The 19,887-nt window shown below is 41.3% G+C and overlaps 1 protein-coding gene across 10 annotated transcripts in view; it reads right to left on the bottom strand.

Annotated features, from left to right (window-relative positions):
* The window catches only part of SGCD (sarcoglycan delta), a 371,727-nt gene that overhangs the window by 31,735 nt on the left and 320,105 nt on the right, over window positions 1–19,887 (bottom strand). For all 10 annotated transcript variants that reach the window (XM_064520921.1, XM_064520920.1, XM_064520923.1 and 7 more), the window contains one exon: window positions 15,436–15,508. In XM_064520921.1, the coding sequence (XP_064376991.1) occupies window positions 15,436–15,508 (73 nt within the window). The remainder of the gene's footprint in view (window positions 1–15,435; window positions 15,509–19,887) is intronic.

Below are 19,887 nucleotides of genomic sequence, written 5' to 3'. Positions count from 1 at the left end.
CTTCACGATCATATTAAGGGTTGCAACTGGAAATATGGTTAGCGACTGGAGTTGTTCTAACATCCAGGATAAAGCAGCAATCATTCAGATGAGCAGTAATGCTGAAGCTACTTGTGTGCACACCTTGTATATCACCTCTCGCGCTACTCAAAGTCTCCAATTCACATATATTAAACTCTTCAGACATTGATATAACATTTAACTAATGCTAAAAGAAAACAGATAAGCCGATAAAACAAGAAGCGTAATGCATGACTTCTCTATTACTATGCCTTCTCAGGACTTTTACATATACAAATAGTTTTGGAAAAAAATATGGTAATTCTGACACGTTTTAACTTCAAGATTACTCTTACGAGATGAAGTTTAGTGGCATGTCACAGGGATATACTGCATTATTCGCACACAGTAACAGATTGTGCTGGTCTCTTCCCTGTTTCTCTAGCCTTTCACTGAAAGAAGATCTCATAATTTTTCAAGTAGTTGAGTCAGATTTGCAAAGTCTGCACATTCTTATAGAGCCCACAAACATTTAAAACATCAGCTTTTTTTCCCCCTAAGTTTGGTTCCTTTTTTTTTTCTAAACGAAGTAGGAAATGCCAGAATTGGCCAATATTCTCTTTTTTAAATGACCAGCTTGTGACCCCCTAATATTTATACGATATGGACCATCAATCTTTGCAAAATCAAGCCTTTTAAAAAAAGAATCTCTCAAATTAGGTTCTCAAAAGTCTAAACTTGCTGTTGGAAATTCTGACTAATAATAAATCTACCAGTGACTCCTGCCTGCTCTACTTCACTGTTAATCTCTCTTCACACTTTCTGAAAGTGCACTTCTTGCAGTCTAGCAAATGACACTTTTGAGAAGAATTTTGCATTTTTCTGACTGCAGCAAAACATATGGAGAGTGGCTGATGGGTCTTGATGGATAACATGTACACCAGCAGCCACCAGAATACTTACTTCTGAAAAGAAGGAATCTGTGCAGAAGTGGCCTGGATATGTTCATAAATCAATGCCATACTGCTAATTCCTGATAGCTACTAAAAATCAAGGGATTGTCAGTTTTAAGGATTGGTCCTACAAAACTCTTGTAATCTGTCTTTCAAAAGAGCCACAAACTCCATTCGGGGAGTGAAAGAAGCATTATATGTAAGTATTCGGCAGCCTCTGTCAAAATTTCAGCCCAGCTCTTGAAGATTAATTTCGCTATTCATCACTCTAAGTAAAAGATAACAGAACCAAAGATGTTCATTCTGTTTATACCAAATTTTTTTTAGGAAATGCCAAACAAAAAGCATTTCATTCGTTGTGGAATCTTTCAGTCCCACTGGCAGGTTAGCCAGTGCTGTAACCTGTAATAGACTGGACAAGGAAAGCCAAACTCCAGGGAAACAGTACACTCTGTGCTTCACTCAGAAACAAGGAACTGACATCCAGCTACAGGAAAGCTTCCTCAAAAAGATGATTATGAAAACAACACTCCCTTTGGTATGGCACTGACACTTTGACATACTGCATGAGTCAGAGAAACAGTTTTAATGTGTATTTGAGCACCTTTGCTTGCAAAACTCCCATTGCGTTGACACGGCTTCCTCTTTCATGCCACATCAATTCACAAGGTATAATGCAACATCACTGAATATGTGTATCTATTTATTAGAGGTCACAGCATAAAATATGCAAGCACCTTGAAATATATTTCAGACCGTGACGGCAGGCGGAGTGACTGAATATGTGTCAGAGGTTTATGATGAACTCTAAAGTGTCTTCATTTCAGAGGCTGCATCTTTTTTTTACAGGCAACCTTTATTACTTGATTTATTCTTTCTATCTGTAACTAACCTCTAGACTCATAGATTTAGACTCCTAGTGTGACTTTGTTTGAATATCATGCATCTTCCAGCTCCGCAAAATGTTCTGGCAAAGTCATTGCTTGGTCCTCTCTCACTGCTCAGAACAATGCCAGTGGGTAGACAGATTAAAGGATATCCCATTACTGAGCTGAGGACCCATAAAATCAACATATTTAGTGGGCAGTTTAGAAAATTTGTGACATGCTAAGCATGCAAGAGGAGGCAAGGAGTAGCAGAGAGTCAGTGTCCCATTGTCCCTTCTCTTCGGCAGTACTGCCCTTGGTGCTTTGAGCAAGATTTTTTTTTGCAAAACACTAGGCCTGAACTGATATGCTTTAGTGACAGCTAAATGCAGGAACAGAGCCTACATGAATGAGGAATGACTCTAGATACAATCAGCTTGAATCTATATAGCAAAAGCTGAGCATTTATTGAAGTATGCAACACTCACATGGGCCAAGTCCCACCCTAAGGCAGCTACGAGTTAAAGGTCTGAATTCAGGACCGGTGTGTTTTCCAGACATGCAGCTCCCCCAGAAATGCATACAGTGTGTTTACAAAAGGCCTCACTAACTTGAAGTGAATTACACAGAAGCGATGAAGAGATGTAAAGTGCTAGGCCAGTGCATCTTTATGACATGACTCCTAATGGGAACTTTTTTTGAATAAAGCCAAAATATTGTTGCAGGATTTAGCCTATTAATACTAGTACCAAAAACACACAGTTAATCCCATATTACTAAAATTTTCATACTTCAAAAAATTTCAGTGATTTAAATCAGTGCCTGCAGTATGATATAAACCTAAAGCTTCAGATTTCGCTAGGAGAAGATTCATATTGCCTGAACTTGCCTGCCACAGCACTGCTGGGATTCACTTTTCCCACCGTGTTGCCAGCACAGTTCCTTCTGCTCCATAGGAACAAGAGTGGATAATCTGGCACTGAGTGGTTTGGAGGCTTTAGATAGAAATGAACAGCATTATGTAAGACTTCATTTTGTACCCTAAAAGGATCTGTCAGAAATGTTATTTTTAATTAATTAGAATGTATAAACCACATAAAAGCTTATGGCCTGTTAAATTCAAGTAGTTTTTAACCAGGGAACTTTGGAGATGGCTGAAATCTCTGGACCTTCTCAGAAGTTTCTCTGTGCTTTCCAGGTGATTCTCCTGGCAGCACTTAGGCATTCAAAATGAAATTCTTCCTATTTATAAAAAAAGCTGCCATCTTTACAGACAGATATCAGCTAAACCATGTAAGATATCCTGTTTTTCTTAAGAGACTTCCATTGCAATGTGAGTTTATTCCACACCATTCCACACGCACACTTTTTCAATCATACTTGGTGGGTCATAAGAGAGAGAATTTAATTTCAGAAGCCTTAGGAAGCAGTAATAATCTTTAACCTCTGACACTGCATGGGAAGATACAGTATATTTTCTATCAAAATGAACAGTTCTAATAATCTCCCATTAATATCCATTTATATTTATTACTACTTCATTAAAGTTAAGATGCCAAATCCTTAAGAAAAAAAATTAAATTGACATATTATGTTACTTCTTGCTCTGTGTTATAAAACATTAATACTTCAGGAATTGGGCAGGATGTGACAGATTTTTATCACTGCCACACAGTTTGGCACTAGCAGCATAAACCCTTTGTGTCTTGCTTTCTGCCCTTATTATATCAAATATAAGCAGATTTTCACTGAGTTCACTGGCAGAGAACATCTCTTTTCGGCAGCATATCCCCTCATTAACGGCCCTCTCAGCTGTGCTACAACCTACCAGGAGGCCATTTCCCCTCTGCTTTACAAGTTCTTTTATGATACTAGATGACCTAAGTCTGGGGTTTTTTTTTTTTTTTTGGTTTACTTTCTTGCTTGATTCTCCAGTGTCACTTTATAGCATCTCCTCAGCCAGCCTTTCCACAACCGTCCTTAACGACACGAAACCAGAGAAAGAGAGGGAGAAGGTGTTTTTCTTGTTACATTGTGAAAGGCAGGAGAGAACTCATGGACTGAGGTCAGCTCAGCACGAGAGACGGAGAGGTGGGCTGCGAGTTTCAGCTGGTGAAACGGCTGCCAGGTCTCATGAGCCTGACCCTGGTTCGTTCGTGCCCTGTGATATTTTAACCCAGCGAGCGAAGCGCCTCACCTCCTGCAGCTACCGCCCACGCGCTGGCAAATTTGCTGCCCCTCTCTAGAGACTCAGGCTGCATTTCCAAACGTGTTTCTCAGGCTTCCTTGGAGCCAGTCGCCTGCTTTCTGCCTGTTACTGGGCTGTAATCAAATTTCTGCTTCCTGATCTTCTGCATGGCCCTACAGCCACGCGACATGGTGAAGTACACACTTATAATAGTCATTTGGCTTCTTCTGTCCAAGGACATGTTGTCCTCATGCAGCTGAAGTGAAACACTGTTATTTTACTTGCCAGCAAAGCAGCCTATGTGCACTGGGGTGTGTATTTATAACAGCCACCTTGGGTGATAGAAGAAATGGTGGCTGCGACTTTGCCTTTCAAACTAGCCATGGTCCACCTTTCATAGGGTGCTTTCCTATGTTTGGCCAGATGAAACTTTGCTGTTTTCTTCAGCTAGTCATGCTGAAAAGCCCCAGCTTGGCTGGGAACCAGAGCTGAGGACTGCCAACCTCAGACGCAGGGAAATGAGACGGCGGGGTCTGAGGTCTATCAACTTCTTTAAGACTGAGATAAGAAAGAGGAAGCAGCCGGCAGCATCTGTGCAGCTGGAGCTGGCTGGCATTGCAGGCACCAGGAGCTGCTGCATTTCTCATGCCTCGCTCCATGGGAGATGAGCATGGAGCAGGGACAGGGTCAGGCACCGACGATCTCCATGCCAGTGAAGCCAAGCCACTTGCTGCTGAGCCCAGAGAGCGTGCAGGAGCACGCAGCTCGTGCTCATGTGCTAGCAATATTTTATTATCCTCCCAGATGAAGGAGAGAGCAGGGTAGGAACTGAGAGTTTTATGAGGATCCCAAAGACTCTGGTGAGCCACACTTTGCTCATGGTGGTATCTGATAGCACAGTCCAGCTCTCACCAAAGCTCCATAGATGAAAGAAATCCTAATGGCCTTCCAAAGGAGATCTAGACAAACCTGGTACCTGAGGTTTATTAATATTGGAAGTTAGCTGAAAGGTCTGTCTTGGCCTTCATGCTGTCTCTGACAGAAGCAGGCAGTAACAGGTGCCTGAGGAAGGAGTACGAGAAGCCGGCAAGAACAGACCAGGTCTTGCCTCCATTTACCCTCCCAGAGCTTCAGGGGTTTCTTCGGCCACTGTCCAGGCCAGTGGTTGATAACCACTGATAAACTCACCCTCCATAAATCTAATTCCTTTTATAACCTTTATAACATTTGGTCTGCAAAACATCCTGCGATAACAAGTCCACAACTTAAGTATGCATTTGCTTCCCTTGTTAGCTTTAAGCCTGCCATCTGCTAATTGAATTGGATGCCTAAGGTCTTCCTCAGGATGGGCTGATGGCCACCAGGTACGGTTTTCAGTCTGAATGCTTGCAGGATCTAAGCATGGTCAGCTCCAGCACTTGTGGTTTGGTGCCACCCACACAGCATTTGTAAAGCAGGTGTGTGTAAGGAAACTAAAGGATTCTGTTTTCAGAGCTGAATCTGCATATGTATTTTCAATTCCAGCCTGTGGGAATTGCTATGATTTGCCTGTAGAGCAAAATGACAGCCTCCCATTTAATAAGCCTCACTTGAAGTACAGTGAAGATATGGCAGCTACTTCTGACACTGGGCTTGCATGGTACACTGCCGAGAGGTAAAAAAAGCCCACTTCTTGCTCTAAGTACTGTCCCACCACTTGAGGGACACAGATTTTAAAGCTGAGTCATATTTAGAACTGGGTTCTCATTAGACATGTGCTGCCTATGTGCTCAGAGGCAGACTGAAGTCCAAAACCATACGAAAGCAGGGAGTGACATTCCTTTTGTATGACCACAAATGTGTCTGACCAATGCCATATGCTAGGAAATTAATATTAGTCAGAACAGCCAGAGGTGCCACAATAGCCAATAGGATAAATCCATACTACAAAATATACCAGAAAAGTAGAGCTGCAGCAGCAACCACATGTTAAAAAGATAAAATCAATTCAAGTCATGAAAAATGACATAGCTATGCCTGTTTGGCCTACAGAAAACAACTCCATGATACATAAATTCAGAATAAAGATTCTGCAGGCACAGTGAATATTTATGATTCTTCTTAGCAAGTATACAAAATACCACTTTCAAAAGAAAGAATCCCATTATAGTTATAGATACATTTTTCTTCTAGTTTTAGTATCGTTATACAACAGCTATTGACTCCTGACTGTTATACAACAGCTATTGATTCCTGACTAGTCTAAAGTACAATTAGTATGTCTGTAAAAGGGTCCTTTTTAATCACAGTGGACTTGTACAGCTCAATATACCTCACTCAACCTAAACATTAAGTATGATTGCTTTGATACAGCCTAACCCTCACGCACGTGCTGAAAGCGGTAGATAACAAAACCCTGAGGAACTCCTAACTTGGGTGAGAAAGTGTCTAAACTGTCCTTCCCTATTTTGTGCCAGGTTAACGAGAAGTCAGTGTTAAACAGTCTGTTTTAAGGAAGGTAGTTCATACCTGTTGCCCTTCAGCAGGCAAAAGTCCAGCCGGAGCTGCTGGGCTGAGCTTTGCACGGCTGCGGGCAGTGAGAGTTTTGTCAGAGAAAGTGCTCCAAGGCAAAGTTTCAGTTGGGACATATTTACTTCTTTAAAAGCAGTACCGAGTGCTAAGTAAGGCAAAGATTTCTTTTGCCTGTTTTCTTCTTCACTCCAGTTTTTAGAAGCGTGGGATATATGGCTGGAGAGGACTATACTCTGGCCATATTCCCTTCCTCTGTCATCTCCTGGGCTTGGTGAACAGCAGCTGAGAGGACACGTGGGCCACATGGTGTGTCCCCTATGCTGGCCAGGCCCCCATGAGACGGTGTGTGGCAAGTCTCACTGCTTAAGCCACTCAGTCACCCCGTGCTGCCACAGTAGGGTAAATAGGCGTCCAGGGATCTAAGGCTCAACTCCTACAAAATAGCACAGCTAATTTCTAGACAATTCCTATTGATAAAAATCCCGTCTAGAGACTTTAAAGAAAACCACACATTTTTCTATCAAAAGCAAACACAGTGCTCAGGGGATTACATTCCTCTCATTTCTTTAAGATAAGGACTGTGTTCAGAGGAAACTCTCCTTCTCTTCCGAGCTATTCAGTCATTTTGAACATGATCATATCCTAAATATCATAGAATTTGCACAGGAATTAAAGATGGGATTGGGATCATAGTGATATGTAGGTAAGGCGTTTTCCTTGCCTCCTTTTTGTTTACTTCTATATTTCACGCTTGGTATCTTTGGTACAAATAGCTCCATTTCAAGTACAAATGTTACAATAAAACAATTGTTACTGAAGCTCTTACAGATGATTACAAATGCCACATCCCACACCAGCACACAAACTGATTTACAGTGCATCAACTCAAAACCACCCTACATAAATACATCACTAGCAAGGCTGTGCAGCAAGAGGAACATGTTCCCCACCTGGCACTGAAACAAGCATGCTGGTTTGCTGCCCTTCTCTCTGGGTAGTTGTCTAATGATTGCTTTTAGGACATTTATAGTTGCAGGTAGTCAATAACCTGCAGATCCCATTATAAACACCAGAAATGGTCCTGAGAGACTGCAAACCAGATATTCCCCCTGGAGCACAAGCAGTAAAATATTCTACTCCTGAGCATAGTAGCCCTGCTTAATCATTAGCAAAATGTAAATGAAAGGCAATACTTTCTATAAACATCTGCATTCTAGAGGCTAGAAACTATTTTTATCATTTTCTGTAAGACCTTCCAAAAAACACCACCTCAGGGAGCAGACTAAACTAATAGTTATAGTCTCATGTTAGAATGGGTGTCACCACATCCTTTTGATCAGTGCACAGTCAATATTCGGTTTTATATGAATAACTAATTAGTTTCTCAACTTATTTCCACAGATGTCATTGCAAAATCTATCTAAGGAATGTCATCTGTACTTCAGAGAAGGACAAGCATTGTAATTAAGTATTAAGCCTTTTCACCAGTATGAGTCTGCCATGAAGTGTGAAATGGCTATAACTCACATTTTTAAGACCCTGCATTTATTAACATCCACTTTCTACTCAAGGTTAGTGGTGTGCCACACAGAAAGTGAAAAGAAAAAAAAAAGAGTCTACATTTTTGTGTTACTCAAATGGATGTATTTGCATATCTGCCTGTACGGACTGGTCACACAGATAGGGCCTCTCTCAAGTCCCAAAGGATCTGTGGCTTGTACACCTCTATGAGCTACACTAGATAGTTAGATGAATGCTCTGATTATGCAGCAAGTCATATTTGGCTGTTGAAAACTAATGACTATCATGGGCACAACACACCTAGGCAAGAAACAGATCTTGAGTACAAGAAAGATACTCCGACTGTTATCTGAGATAACAGTCAGGGTTGATGATTAATATCTCCCCAGAAACAGGCTTTGTTTGCAAGCTAGGAAAGCACTACAGAATAAATGCAGAGAGAGAGAGTAATGAAGCAGGTTGTTGTATTTGATTTGGGGCCCAGGAAAAGTTAAACTGTTCCCTCTCTAGAGAAATGTTTCAGTAAGCATACATTTGTTGTGGTTATGCTGCTTAATTATATGCAAAAGGAGAGAAGTCTTGTGCATCCTCCCACCAAACCCCAAACAAGAGAGAGATTTCCACTGCTCCCTATCCCATATGCTATACAACTTGATAGCAATTTAGGTATTTAGAAATCTCCCCCTCCCCTACTGCCTTCCTTCCACTTCTCCAGAAGGCCATGTAGCTCTGATGGGACATGCCTGCTCCCACACCCATGAACATGCACCCTCACATTTCTGCTGCGTAGGGGACACATGCACATCTGAAGAAAGCCACACACCAGACTGACAGCTGCTCAACTACACATTTTGGCCTCCTTTCTTCCTAGTTTGAGCCTATCTAATTTTTTACATCGGCAATATACTGCACTCAATACACCAATATGCCAAGCTCCTGTTCCTGCCAAGCCTGCTTTCACTGTCCATTAGCTCTCAAAGAGGATCTGCCTGCCTGTGTGCAGATCCCATTAGCAGCCCTGTGAACAGGGCAGTGCCATGATTTATACAGCTAGGATAAATCAGCAAAGCTCTGTCAACGCCTCTGCCATTTGCCAGGTGTGGATGATCCAACGATCTGATCCATATCAAGGTTTCCACTGCTAAAAATGGGGAGGGAAAGGAAGCCAAGAGCTAAATCCCTCTTTTTGGGTATGAGTTGTGAAAGAGGTAAAGGCCATTAAGAGAAGATTTGCTCTGACAAGGAGAAGGAGCAGCAATCTCCCTTTGCAATAGGAATATTTTAACAGACGGAAAGCCCCAGCCCCTGACTTGGTAAGCCAAAGCCTCCTCTCCAGCGCATTGTATGAGGAACTCCAAATATACTGTCCACAAGAAGCCTATGGAAAGACTTTCTTTGATTTGGAGGGGGCTTTGGCCTGCCTTCTCTACTAGAGGAACAGGTAGGACCTTTAAAGTGGTGGCAACAGGAGGAAATGTTAAAGCAAAGTGGTTGTTGCTGTGAAATCAGTGAATTCTTCACCGAGAAAGTCTCATCCAACAGAGAGCATTTCAGGGAGTCCTAGCTGTCACGGGAAAACTTGGATTGGATGCAGTCTCCTAGACTAATAAATGGAGAGTGATGAGGACTTCTGTCATGTGCAGGAATGGGTTAACTGCCCTTCAGAATGACTGAGAGTCCCATAATGGTGCCGAGAGGGTTTCTGAAACCATCCAAAACTAGTCAGAGCAGTGAGTAGGGAGCTCTGCCTGGTCTGATCTGTGCCCAGCTGGTTTCTTTGTGTGGTGGCTGTTTCAGGAAAGGGTGAAAGACACCAAACAAGTGAGTGGTCATCTCCCACAGCACTGAAGTGAGTATTTAGCCAATGGGGAGGTCAGCTACAGCACATTGATAAAATTTGTCTAGCTCAGAAGGTGAGTGGCTCTGTCCTGCACCACCCTACACAAAAAAGGCAAAGAGACCCACTGGCAAATCTGGAGGAGTCCTGTTATGGTACACCACTGGGAAATCAGTTAATATTTCACTCAACAGGATGGTCTTGCTCCCCTGGACAGTGCAAGCAGAGCCCTCCAAGGGCTGGAGAATTAAACATTTCTGCTGAAACGCTATATTTTAGTTCGAATGGTCAGATAACAAGGAAAATTCAAAAGCAGCTCATCAAAGTCCATTTAAATTAGCTTAAACTTTAGAAATCAGGAACCTGTTCTTTTATTTTAGTTGCATTCTAATAGATCTGTGTTGACTACAGTGGAGATAGTCCTATAAATCCTATCCCTGTGTGTGCCATATGAAAATAATTATCAAGTATTTGTTATAATGCGAAAAGTAAAACTCATCTCAAGGCAAAAGTCTGTTGTTTTTTAAGCTGGTAGTACTCTACCAAAATTTGGGGGATTGAATGGTGTAACACAGAAAAGAATTGCATCTCTTCTGGTAAATCAATCAGAAAAATAACACCAGCTAGATACAAGGCTGTATACAGTAGACCATTTTCCCATTGCTGACACCTGACAAGAATCCTCATGTGCTTACTGTAAACTAAACTATGTTTCAGTATCGTAAAATATCCTTTAATAAATGACTTCCATTACCCACCAATTACTTCCTCTTTAGTACCATTTTTTTGCATTTCCTCTAATTTTTGTTCTATTAATCTTTATTAATGTAATGGGTCTTAGAGAGAAACATTATTTGCGTTCCCACTTATTGAAAATGTCTCTGCTGCCTTGTGAAACAGTTGAAAGAAACCTTAATTCGTTAAGAGTTATTATTTTACAAAATGAGTATTGTTATATTCGCTGAGCATTGTATTTAAGCTGCTTTTGGCTACAGTGGGTCTCATTTGGACTATTTGGATAGTTCAGTACTGTACATGCTAAGGTAAAATTGCACTAATAAAATCAAACAGCAAGTGCATTTCATCTGCCATTTGGTACTTTGGTACTTTCGGTGCTCCATAATTAACTTTAGACAAAAATTACACATTCAAGCCCAAGAGATTAATTCTCCCTTAACTATATTTGCATATTACAGGAAAAACAGTCATTCCTTGGTCTCCTGGCATTGGATGAGCTGTCTACTGGATTCTTTTAACCTACAGTAATTGTGGATTTCCAGGTCTGTGCTTGCTCCTCACGGAATGAATTTCATTCTATCTGATCTCTTTTTATTTAACTCTGGGGACAGAGATGCCCTAAACCACAGCCTTTCAGCTAATCCTTACACAGTCTGCTGAGTAATCTTAGAGATCTCCATTTGGAGGGAAACAGCTTTCCAGCTACAGGGTGCCTGCACAGGGGGATGCTAGGGGAAGTACCTTTGCTAGCTCTGCACGCGGGAGCTGAGGCAGGGGATGGGGTCAACCCATGTCCCAATGGTGCTGTGCCCAAGCCGATCCCTGCGACACTAGTGGGTCAGGTGAGACCCTCAAGAAAGATGACCTCACAAAGTCACGTTCGTGAGGCAAACAATGTCCTCCTCGCCTTTTCTCTCTTATTGGACCCACCTTCTAATTTTTTTCTCCCCCAGATTATTTTCCTTCTTTCTCACTCTTCCTCAGCCAGTCTAGCCCTTATCCCTGGCCTCGGCAGATGTCTCAACGGCAATGAGAGCACTGGGCTTGTGGTAGATGGACAACTTCTGTTAGCTGCCTTGGTATATGCTTGCCTTTTGGAAGAAGATAAGAGGAATGCAAGTGATTGATTGCTGTAGGGGTCAAGGAAAGGTTCACAAGACAGGCTGTTACTAAAATACTTAGGGCACTATTAAAACAAAGCAACCTAGTGCGAAAAGAGTATCTTGGATACAGCCTTTACATGGACAATCACAGTAAGCTATGTCACAACACCAACCAGCATCGCAAAGAGTCAATGAAGATCAGTACGAATACTTCAAAGCCCATCCCAAACAAGTCTCTCAAGCTCTGCCTCTAAACTATTCTGGGATGTTACTGAATGGCAATGTTAAACAATCAAAAAAATTGAAGATAATTTGCTTGCCTTTTTACTGTTTTTGACCAATCTAACACCCAGTAAACAACTGTCAAAACTTTCAAGACTCTGAAATTACTTTAAGTGAGTAAAAACCGGAAAATGTTCACAAAAATATATTAAATAGTTTTTCAACCACTTCTGCTCATAGGTCATTACTAAGGAATAGCCTAGATCGCAAATAGAAAACATGTACAACAACACTGACTCCTCCACATTCTTACTATAACTGGGCTGAATAGGATATGCGCCTTTGTGTAGCATGGGAGGGAGTCATTGAAAACTTGCTGAAAAAAAATCAGCAACAAAGTCCAGACTGGTGTCAAACAAGCACCAAACCAATTCTTGCAGCCCTATGGCTCTTTGATGGGTTTAGCGCTTAAGAAGCACTAAAAAGGTATGCAACACATTGCCACCTGTACTCTTCCCCATCTAAAGGATTGCAGACACAAGTGTTTCAAAAAGTACACTCAGAAAAGAGGACCACACAGAGCTTGCTGGTGACCAGAGAGGACAGCTACCTTGCCTGTTCCTCAGAAAGGTAAAGCTTGTAAAGCAGCCAGGTACTAATAAATGAATTAGGCTATATGAACTGAAGACCATTCATCAGCTAGAAGGGGACAGAAAGTCTGCTGAGAAGGTGTGTGCCATCACTTGGGCCATATCAGTCTTTGTGACACGTGGGCATGACTAAGGCATTTGGGAGATGGGAGAAAAAGAAGCAAAGAAACAGAGATGGCTGGCACTATGGCATATTGCCTATCTTGAAGGGGAAAATCAGTTTATCTATTAAGTAGAGCAGGAAGGGAAAGGAGACATACAGATGGTCTGACTCCCAGTGGTGACAGGAGCAGTTAGTTTCCTCTCTTTTTGGTAGTGACAGTCGCTGTCACCTTATTTTGAAGTCTCCTAAAGAAAAAGTGAGAGTCAATATGATACTGAAAAGAGCAAATGGATAATTCGCAAAACTAATCTTAACCATTTGGTCTAGGAAGAGTGATCTAGGGTGGAGGCGCCTCGCTATAGCCTGCAATAGCTGACTGTGCATTTTCCCCTATAGGAACTTCAATCTAAGGCAGAAAGAAAGGCTTGCATTGTTTATTACAGAAAACACCTTTTAAAGTCAACTAGCTACTGAGCACGTTTATAACGCTGTTCTCCTGGTGATGTACAGCAGCTCAGGACCCACAGACTGCCATCTCATTCAGTCCCGTGTCACTGCAGCATCTTTTAAGTAGACTAAAATGACACCTTACGTGTACACACCGCTATCAATACAGGACGGTGCCAGAAAATGCCTCCTCAGAGTAGGATTATTTCCTCTATGAACTCTGTACTGCATCAAAAAGGCAGTTTCATCTAAGAAGCAGTCAGTGCTCCAACAAACTTGTGTATGTGTAGACAGCGAGGGATGAATGCTCCCTGGTTGGGGAGCAAGAGAGCATGCTGCTCTTGGCAAACCTTGCTGTCTCTACACGATGCTACCATTGCCTTTTTTTTCTTTTCAGGATGGTGGAAAACACATTTTATTTCTGTCAAGAGATAAAGTTTTCAAAAGGACATGAAATGTTTTAGGACCTTCTAGACCCTTTTTTTCAAAGTAAATCCTATTTACTTTCAATGGCTTTCTCCTTAAAAAAAGAAAAAAATCCTCACCAGATTCTTTAAAGGATTTTTTTTAAAATAGTCCACTAATTTCAAAGAAAGTCAGTTATCTAACAGCTCTGTACACAGAACAAGTGAAATAACAGTATGAATTTAAAGCAGATTAAACCTTCTGAATCAAATCCTTGCATGGATACTGCCATTAATTGATCTCAATTTCATTTAGCTTAATTCTCTTTAGAACAGAAGTATACTCAATCACATTAAGGCCACTTTAATTCACATTTGTCCCCTTTAATGTGACGTTTTACATTTATTTGGATTAAATTCCCACCCATGTTTAAAGAAGTCCTAAGTAACTGCAAACTTGGACTTAAACCAGTATGGAATATGGGACCTGGTTTTGTAAGTTACTTAGATGCTATTGTATATTCTAACCACAATCTAGATTTTATTTTTTTGCTGAAAATGGCAGCAAAGATGGACTGTATCAGAGAGCTTTTGTCATCCAAATCTCACTTGTAAGTCCACCCAATGTCTGACTGTTTCACTTGCCTGCTATGTCTGGAGAAGGGGAGGCTGCATGTGCTCTGCACTACCCTACTCTTCCCTTTCTGAGGATCTTTCTGCCACAGGAGATGCTGGAGCTACCCAAGCTGCTGTGTGGCAGGCTGAGCAAAGACCGTTTTTCTTCTTTTTTTTAAAGGAATATACCAAGACACTAAAAAGGACAAGGCGGTGTTAATGTCACTGCACACAAAAACAGAACAAACTTCCATAACAAACTGAGTCACAACACCGTTGCACTTTTTATCTGACATGTGATCCCCCAGAATGCAAAATGGAAACAATTAGAGTGTTTCTGGACAGAAAGTGAGAGATAGTAACAGACGCAAGAGAAGGCAACTAGGATATTCTTCATCTTCCACTATGATCTCTCTGGGCCATATCTATCGCCAGTATCAGGGCAGAGAGAGTTAACGAGAGGCCCTCTCCCATCCAGTGCATCCGCAGTAAACCTGCGGCATTCGGACACAACTTGAGCTGACTTAAGATCTTCATCCTCAGCACTCTTCAAGGAAGGAGTGTTTGCAACCAAAGATCTAGTGACAAGATGTCGTTTTGGAGACTCTTCTCCTTTTTCTCTTTTTTTAAGCAAGGATAATTAGAGCATTGATGGCAACTGCTACAACCCTCAGGACAGAAGATTTCAGAAGACTTAGTCAATAATGTATTAGACCATACAATTAGGCCACTGGCAACTGCTCACTTTTTGAGACACTGTTCATCCAAACTAGCCTGCAGGGCCACACTTAAAAACATTTTATGTATATTTATAGATATATCTATATTTGTAAACATATAATGCCCAGCATTAGCTTGAGGGCAAAGCAGATTCTCAAGAGCTGTGTTGTTTATTCCTCCTGATACGTTGCTGTCAGCAAGTGGTATTTCTCTGAGTGTCCACAGTGACATCCATGCACAGCTAGACCCTGTGTAGGTCAAGAGGGTTTGTATTTCTGCAAGACAGATAATTCTGCCAGAACATTAGTCCTTTGTCTGCTGTTACTCCCTGTGATTCAGCACAGATCCCAGTACCTCCCTCCATAGCCAGAGAAAGATTTCTCTATTTCTTTTCAAAGGCTGAGCCCAGGGTAAGTAGAGCATGTTACAGAGGAGAAATGATGCTCTCACAACCCATGATTTCCTTTAACTCGGTCATATTACATGCAGAAATGACTCCCAGCACAATTCCAACAAGGTGCCACCAAGTTACCTTTAAATCATATTCCAGAGTTTACCTTAGTTCCTTGAAGGGGTCTGCCCTGACATTGGGAGTTTCTATAGATTTAGGGAACACTGTGCCTTCTGCTCCTGAAATCACAAAACAAAACAGAAGACAAATTGTCAATATTATAAGCTGTTATCGGGGGAGTGATTGTCAAATCATACCTAGGCACAATTTAACCCATCACCTGACCCATTTCTCTCTTGCACACATCCCTTCTGTCCCCAAGAAAAGCCAGACCTTGATCATTTGAAATTGGCTTCCTTGATTACAACTGGGATTTGCCTGTAAACTGCACCTCTGGCTATAAAAGCAGCTGCTTGTTTTCTGAGTGTGGGAAGTATTTGTTGACACAATTGATGTCAGGAGCTTGGAAAAAATACCCCGTTGGTAAGCATCCACCTAATCCAGCTACATCCCTCATTCATGAACCTGGACGCATGTCATGAAATTATTTCTTTTGTTGGCCTCTGAGAGATACTCAAAGGAGAAAGCCAAGTTTCAGCTCAGTCAGTGCCAATGTCTCACAAGTCAGGCTGTACTCCCACCTAGGGAAGAGGAGGGAGGTGTCCATCGAACAAAACACAGTTGAGCAGGCAGGAGACTGCGGTCCGGTTCCAGCTCAGCCACTGATTCGACATGTGACCCAGAAGTCATTTAACTTCTCCTCATTTTGCTCTTCTCTTAGAGGCAGTGGGGAAAACAGCACTATCCTCATTTGCTGAGTATTGTTAGATCTCTAGCTGTAAACTACTACATAATATTAATTGCTTTCCTGAGTTTCAGGCCACTGCAATCCTCTTATCTGACCACCTACATAACACAGGCTGGGCACTTCCACCCAGCCATCCCTGCACCAGGTCCTGTGTATACTGCGACTGAACCACGCTGTATTTTTTTAGAAAGACACGCTCTCCCAATTTAATTGTTTTAAGCCAAAGACAGCCCATGACAATCTCTGGTAAGCCTTTCTAATTGTTCTAATTTAAAATGTCTAATTGTTCTAATTTAAAAATAAGCATCTCATCTGAATTTGTTTTACTTCAGTTTTCAGCTGCTAAGTCTTCTTGCGTCATTAAGCACAAGCCAATAGGCCCTGCATGAACACAGACCTTCACCCTCTGTAGATATTTACAGACTGTGACCAAACCACCTCAACTTTCTCTCTGATTGGCTGAAGAGTAACAGGTTTCTAAATCATTCACTGTGAGGCATATTTTCTGGACTTAGTATTGCCTCAGGACCATTTACTTATACTATTTGAGATTGCTCTTAGTATGTGCTATTATAATTGTTACCTATGTGCACTCTAGAAGTCACCAGTATAGAATAAAAAATGTTCTGAGATGATGCACAACATGTGAACACAACATTCTTCTTATGTAAGTCATGCTATAAGGGAGAAACACTGTGACTTCAACTAAATTGTATTTTGCTTGCACTGAGGTAAATGAACCAAGCTGTCCTGCTGTGTTAAAGAAAAAATCAGAATGAAAATAAGCACTTCAACACTTATAGCACAAAAAACAACTCCTGTTTTTTAACCTAGAGAAAAACAAAGTGATCTCAAAGATGATAAAAGCAGTGTATAGTCTGGGAATTGAAATTGATCCTATGGCCCAATATAGATATTTAGCTCTTAACTTCACTATAAGCCTTCATTGTTACGAGCTGTAAAAAGCAGCAGTAACTTGCCAACCATGAAGGTTATTATTATCTGATCTGTCCTCTCTGAACAGTTTCCAAATGATTTAAGTCTCTGCTTATCCACACAACTGCCCTGGTTATTAGCTTTGCTATGAAACTTAGCAAAAGAAGCAACCTGCACACATCTGCATAATAAAACAATGATTTCTGAGGTGAGGAAGATGAGAAAGAGCAGCTGCGGAGGTACACATAAATATTCTTGCTCCTCTTCCATTTTTATTGCTTAAAAGGGGACTTTGTTTATGCTGGCATTTGTAATTCATTTTTACAAACTTTTTCAGCTGTATTATGCAAAGCCCAAAATAACAAGCTATAAGTAACCAGAAATGCCTGCAGAATAAGGAAAAACTTCTGTGTATTTCTAATGATCTGGAGTTTTAGAAGCTTTCATTATTTAATTTAAATGCAGGAAGCAATTTTGGGAACAAAGCCACTGATGATGCCAATGCAGTGATTTTAGGAAGGCTGAAAAAAAAGTCTGCTATTCCTCTCATCCATCTCCTTGTTTTCCTTTCCCTTTACACTACTCTAAAACCCTCTTTTGCACTACTTGAAATTTTATATACTTAAAATGTGCCCACTCCAACTCATCCTCTCTCTGAGAACTCTTCATGCTGAAGAGTCAGTCTCGGTCTCTGCCGTATGGAATTGCATCCTTATTGAAACAACTGTTTTGGGTAGATTCAGCTACACTGGACATTTGTGTCAAAGTTTGGCTCTTATCCACTATGGGATTCCATGGCCAGACTTCAGTAACATCAACATTGGACTGTGTTGAAAGTGAAGCCACTACACTGGAGCAAGTGACCTCATTCAGTATTTTCATTAAGGGCCTTGGCACAAAAAGAAGGAAAGTTTGAAGGAAATGTGCTTTTGACAGTGAGTCTGGCTGTCTCGTCTATGCAGAGGCAGACTGGGAAGCTACGGAGGAGTAACTGACTGACCTTAGGGAGTAGAACAAAGAGAAGGTGAAATTTTAAAAATACCAAGTGCAAGGTCATGGACTTAGAAAGGAGTAAGAATTCCTGCTCTATGTTGGACACTCCCTGGATGGGAATGTCAGTGGATAAAGGCCTACGCGTGATTCATGTCAGCAGGACAAGGCCATAGGGAAGGCAAACGTGATCTCCAGCTAAAAGGGAAGAGACAAATCTAACAGGGACATGAAAATACTCACATTATTGTAAGAAGAGAATCCCTGAACTACCACGCAGCTGCCAGCTCATCCTTGTTTGAGGAATGTGTGCAGAGAGGAACCATTACATGACTGCAGCAACAGAAAGCCTAGCCCACAGAAGACTGGAAGGACTTGGGTTTTTAGCCTAGCAACATGATGGCTAAGGGCGTGTGGGTGTGGGGATATGAATGTTGTGTATAAATATTTTAGGTGGATAAATAACATGAACGAAAAAGAACTTCTGGTTCTAGGCCAGTGTTGGCAGGAGAACAAGTGGCTATACATTGGTCCCAAATATAGCAAGGAAAGTAGGTGCATTGTAGCCACCAGAAGAGCAAAGATGGGAACTGCTTTTCAGTTGGAGGAGATGAGACAGACAACCTAACTGACTTGACAAGTTCATGACTATGAGATGTTGGATTGCTAAAAGTAGGGGACAAGATTTGCTAGACCAGAAGATACCTTCCAATCTGGAATTCCCCTAGTCTTATTTTCACTATTCTCTACCTGAGGAACGCTGGGTTTTGTCAGAGAGTATTAATGTACAGCTCCAACAGCTGAAGACTTAGATGTTACAGTCTCCTTTCCCAGTCAAAGCTATTGTGTCCCTCTTCTCCCTTTACTGAGCATAAAGCAAAAGCAAATGTAAATTAAATTTACTATTAAAGAACATAGCTTCTGCATCCTGTGTTATCTTTTACTAAAATATTTGCTATGCATAATATAAAACTTCTATTTCAATACAAAATACTGAAAGCGTTTTTTCACCTTATGAGACTCTCCGCTGCTGCTAAAGGTAACTTACCTACGAACAGCCAAAGACAGTTAAGAGAAAACAATCATATAATTTATATTTAAACATCCTGCACTGTACATCCCCAGGTAATAAATTATTCTTTCTCACAGTACTATATCAGAGATCCTTCTATTAAAAGCCATACCTACCGATTCCCTCTTCTGACACCGTGTAATTTACTGCTGATAAATGTTCATAAACAGTTTGACTGAAAAATCCATAAAGCCATTTCAGCTTTATTTTAAGTTCCATTTAATGTCCCTCAAAAATGATTTCATCAATTTGTTTCCATTAGCTGAGTCTCTGCCCAATAACTTAATTCCACACAATCAGTCAGGAACTTACAGAGCATATGACAGGATCTACCTAAATTTTTTTGAATCACCATAAAGATTCACTCAGTAGCTTTTTTTTCCCCCTCTAGTGCACCTGGTGTGGGGCCCCAATTGTCAAAGACCCCTGCATGCGTTCACTTCATGCAAGAACATAAAGCAAGAATCCTGTGGCAAGGAAACATTTGCTGTTCAATTTGGGAGTGGAAAGTCTTTTTCTTCTTTTGTTTGAGACTTAAATGAAAGACTGCATGAGAACAGGTTTGCCAAATAAGGATTTGCATCTTTGCTTCCACTGGTAGTTTCTTGGAGGCCAACTGCCACACGCAAGAGACCACTGCAAGTGAGTTGTTGGAGTTGCAACCAACCTTCCTCTTCCCATTCAGCCCCCGCAGCGGGACACTCCAGCGCCACAGAGGTGTTCCACCTCTTCTAAACAGCTTCAGATCTTGC

The sequence above is a fragment of the Dromaius novaehollandiae genome, chromosome 15, assembly GCF_036370855.1.
Source record: "Dromaius novaehollandiae isolate bDroNov1 chromosome 15, bDroNov1.hap1, whole genome shotgun sequence".
Taxonomy (NCBI): domain Eukaryota; kingdom Metazoa; phylum Chordata; class Aves; order Casuariiformes; family Dromaiidae; genus Dromaius; species Dromaius novaehollandiae.
Note: the sequence above shows the minus strand (reverse complement) of the source record. Positions and strands in the feature narration are given on the sequence as shown.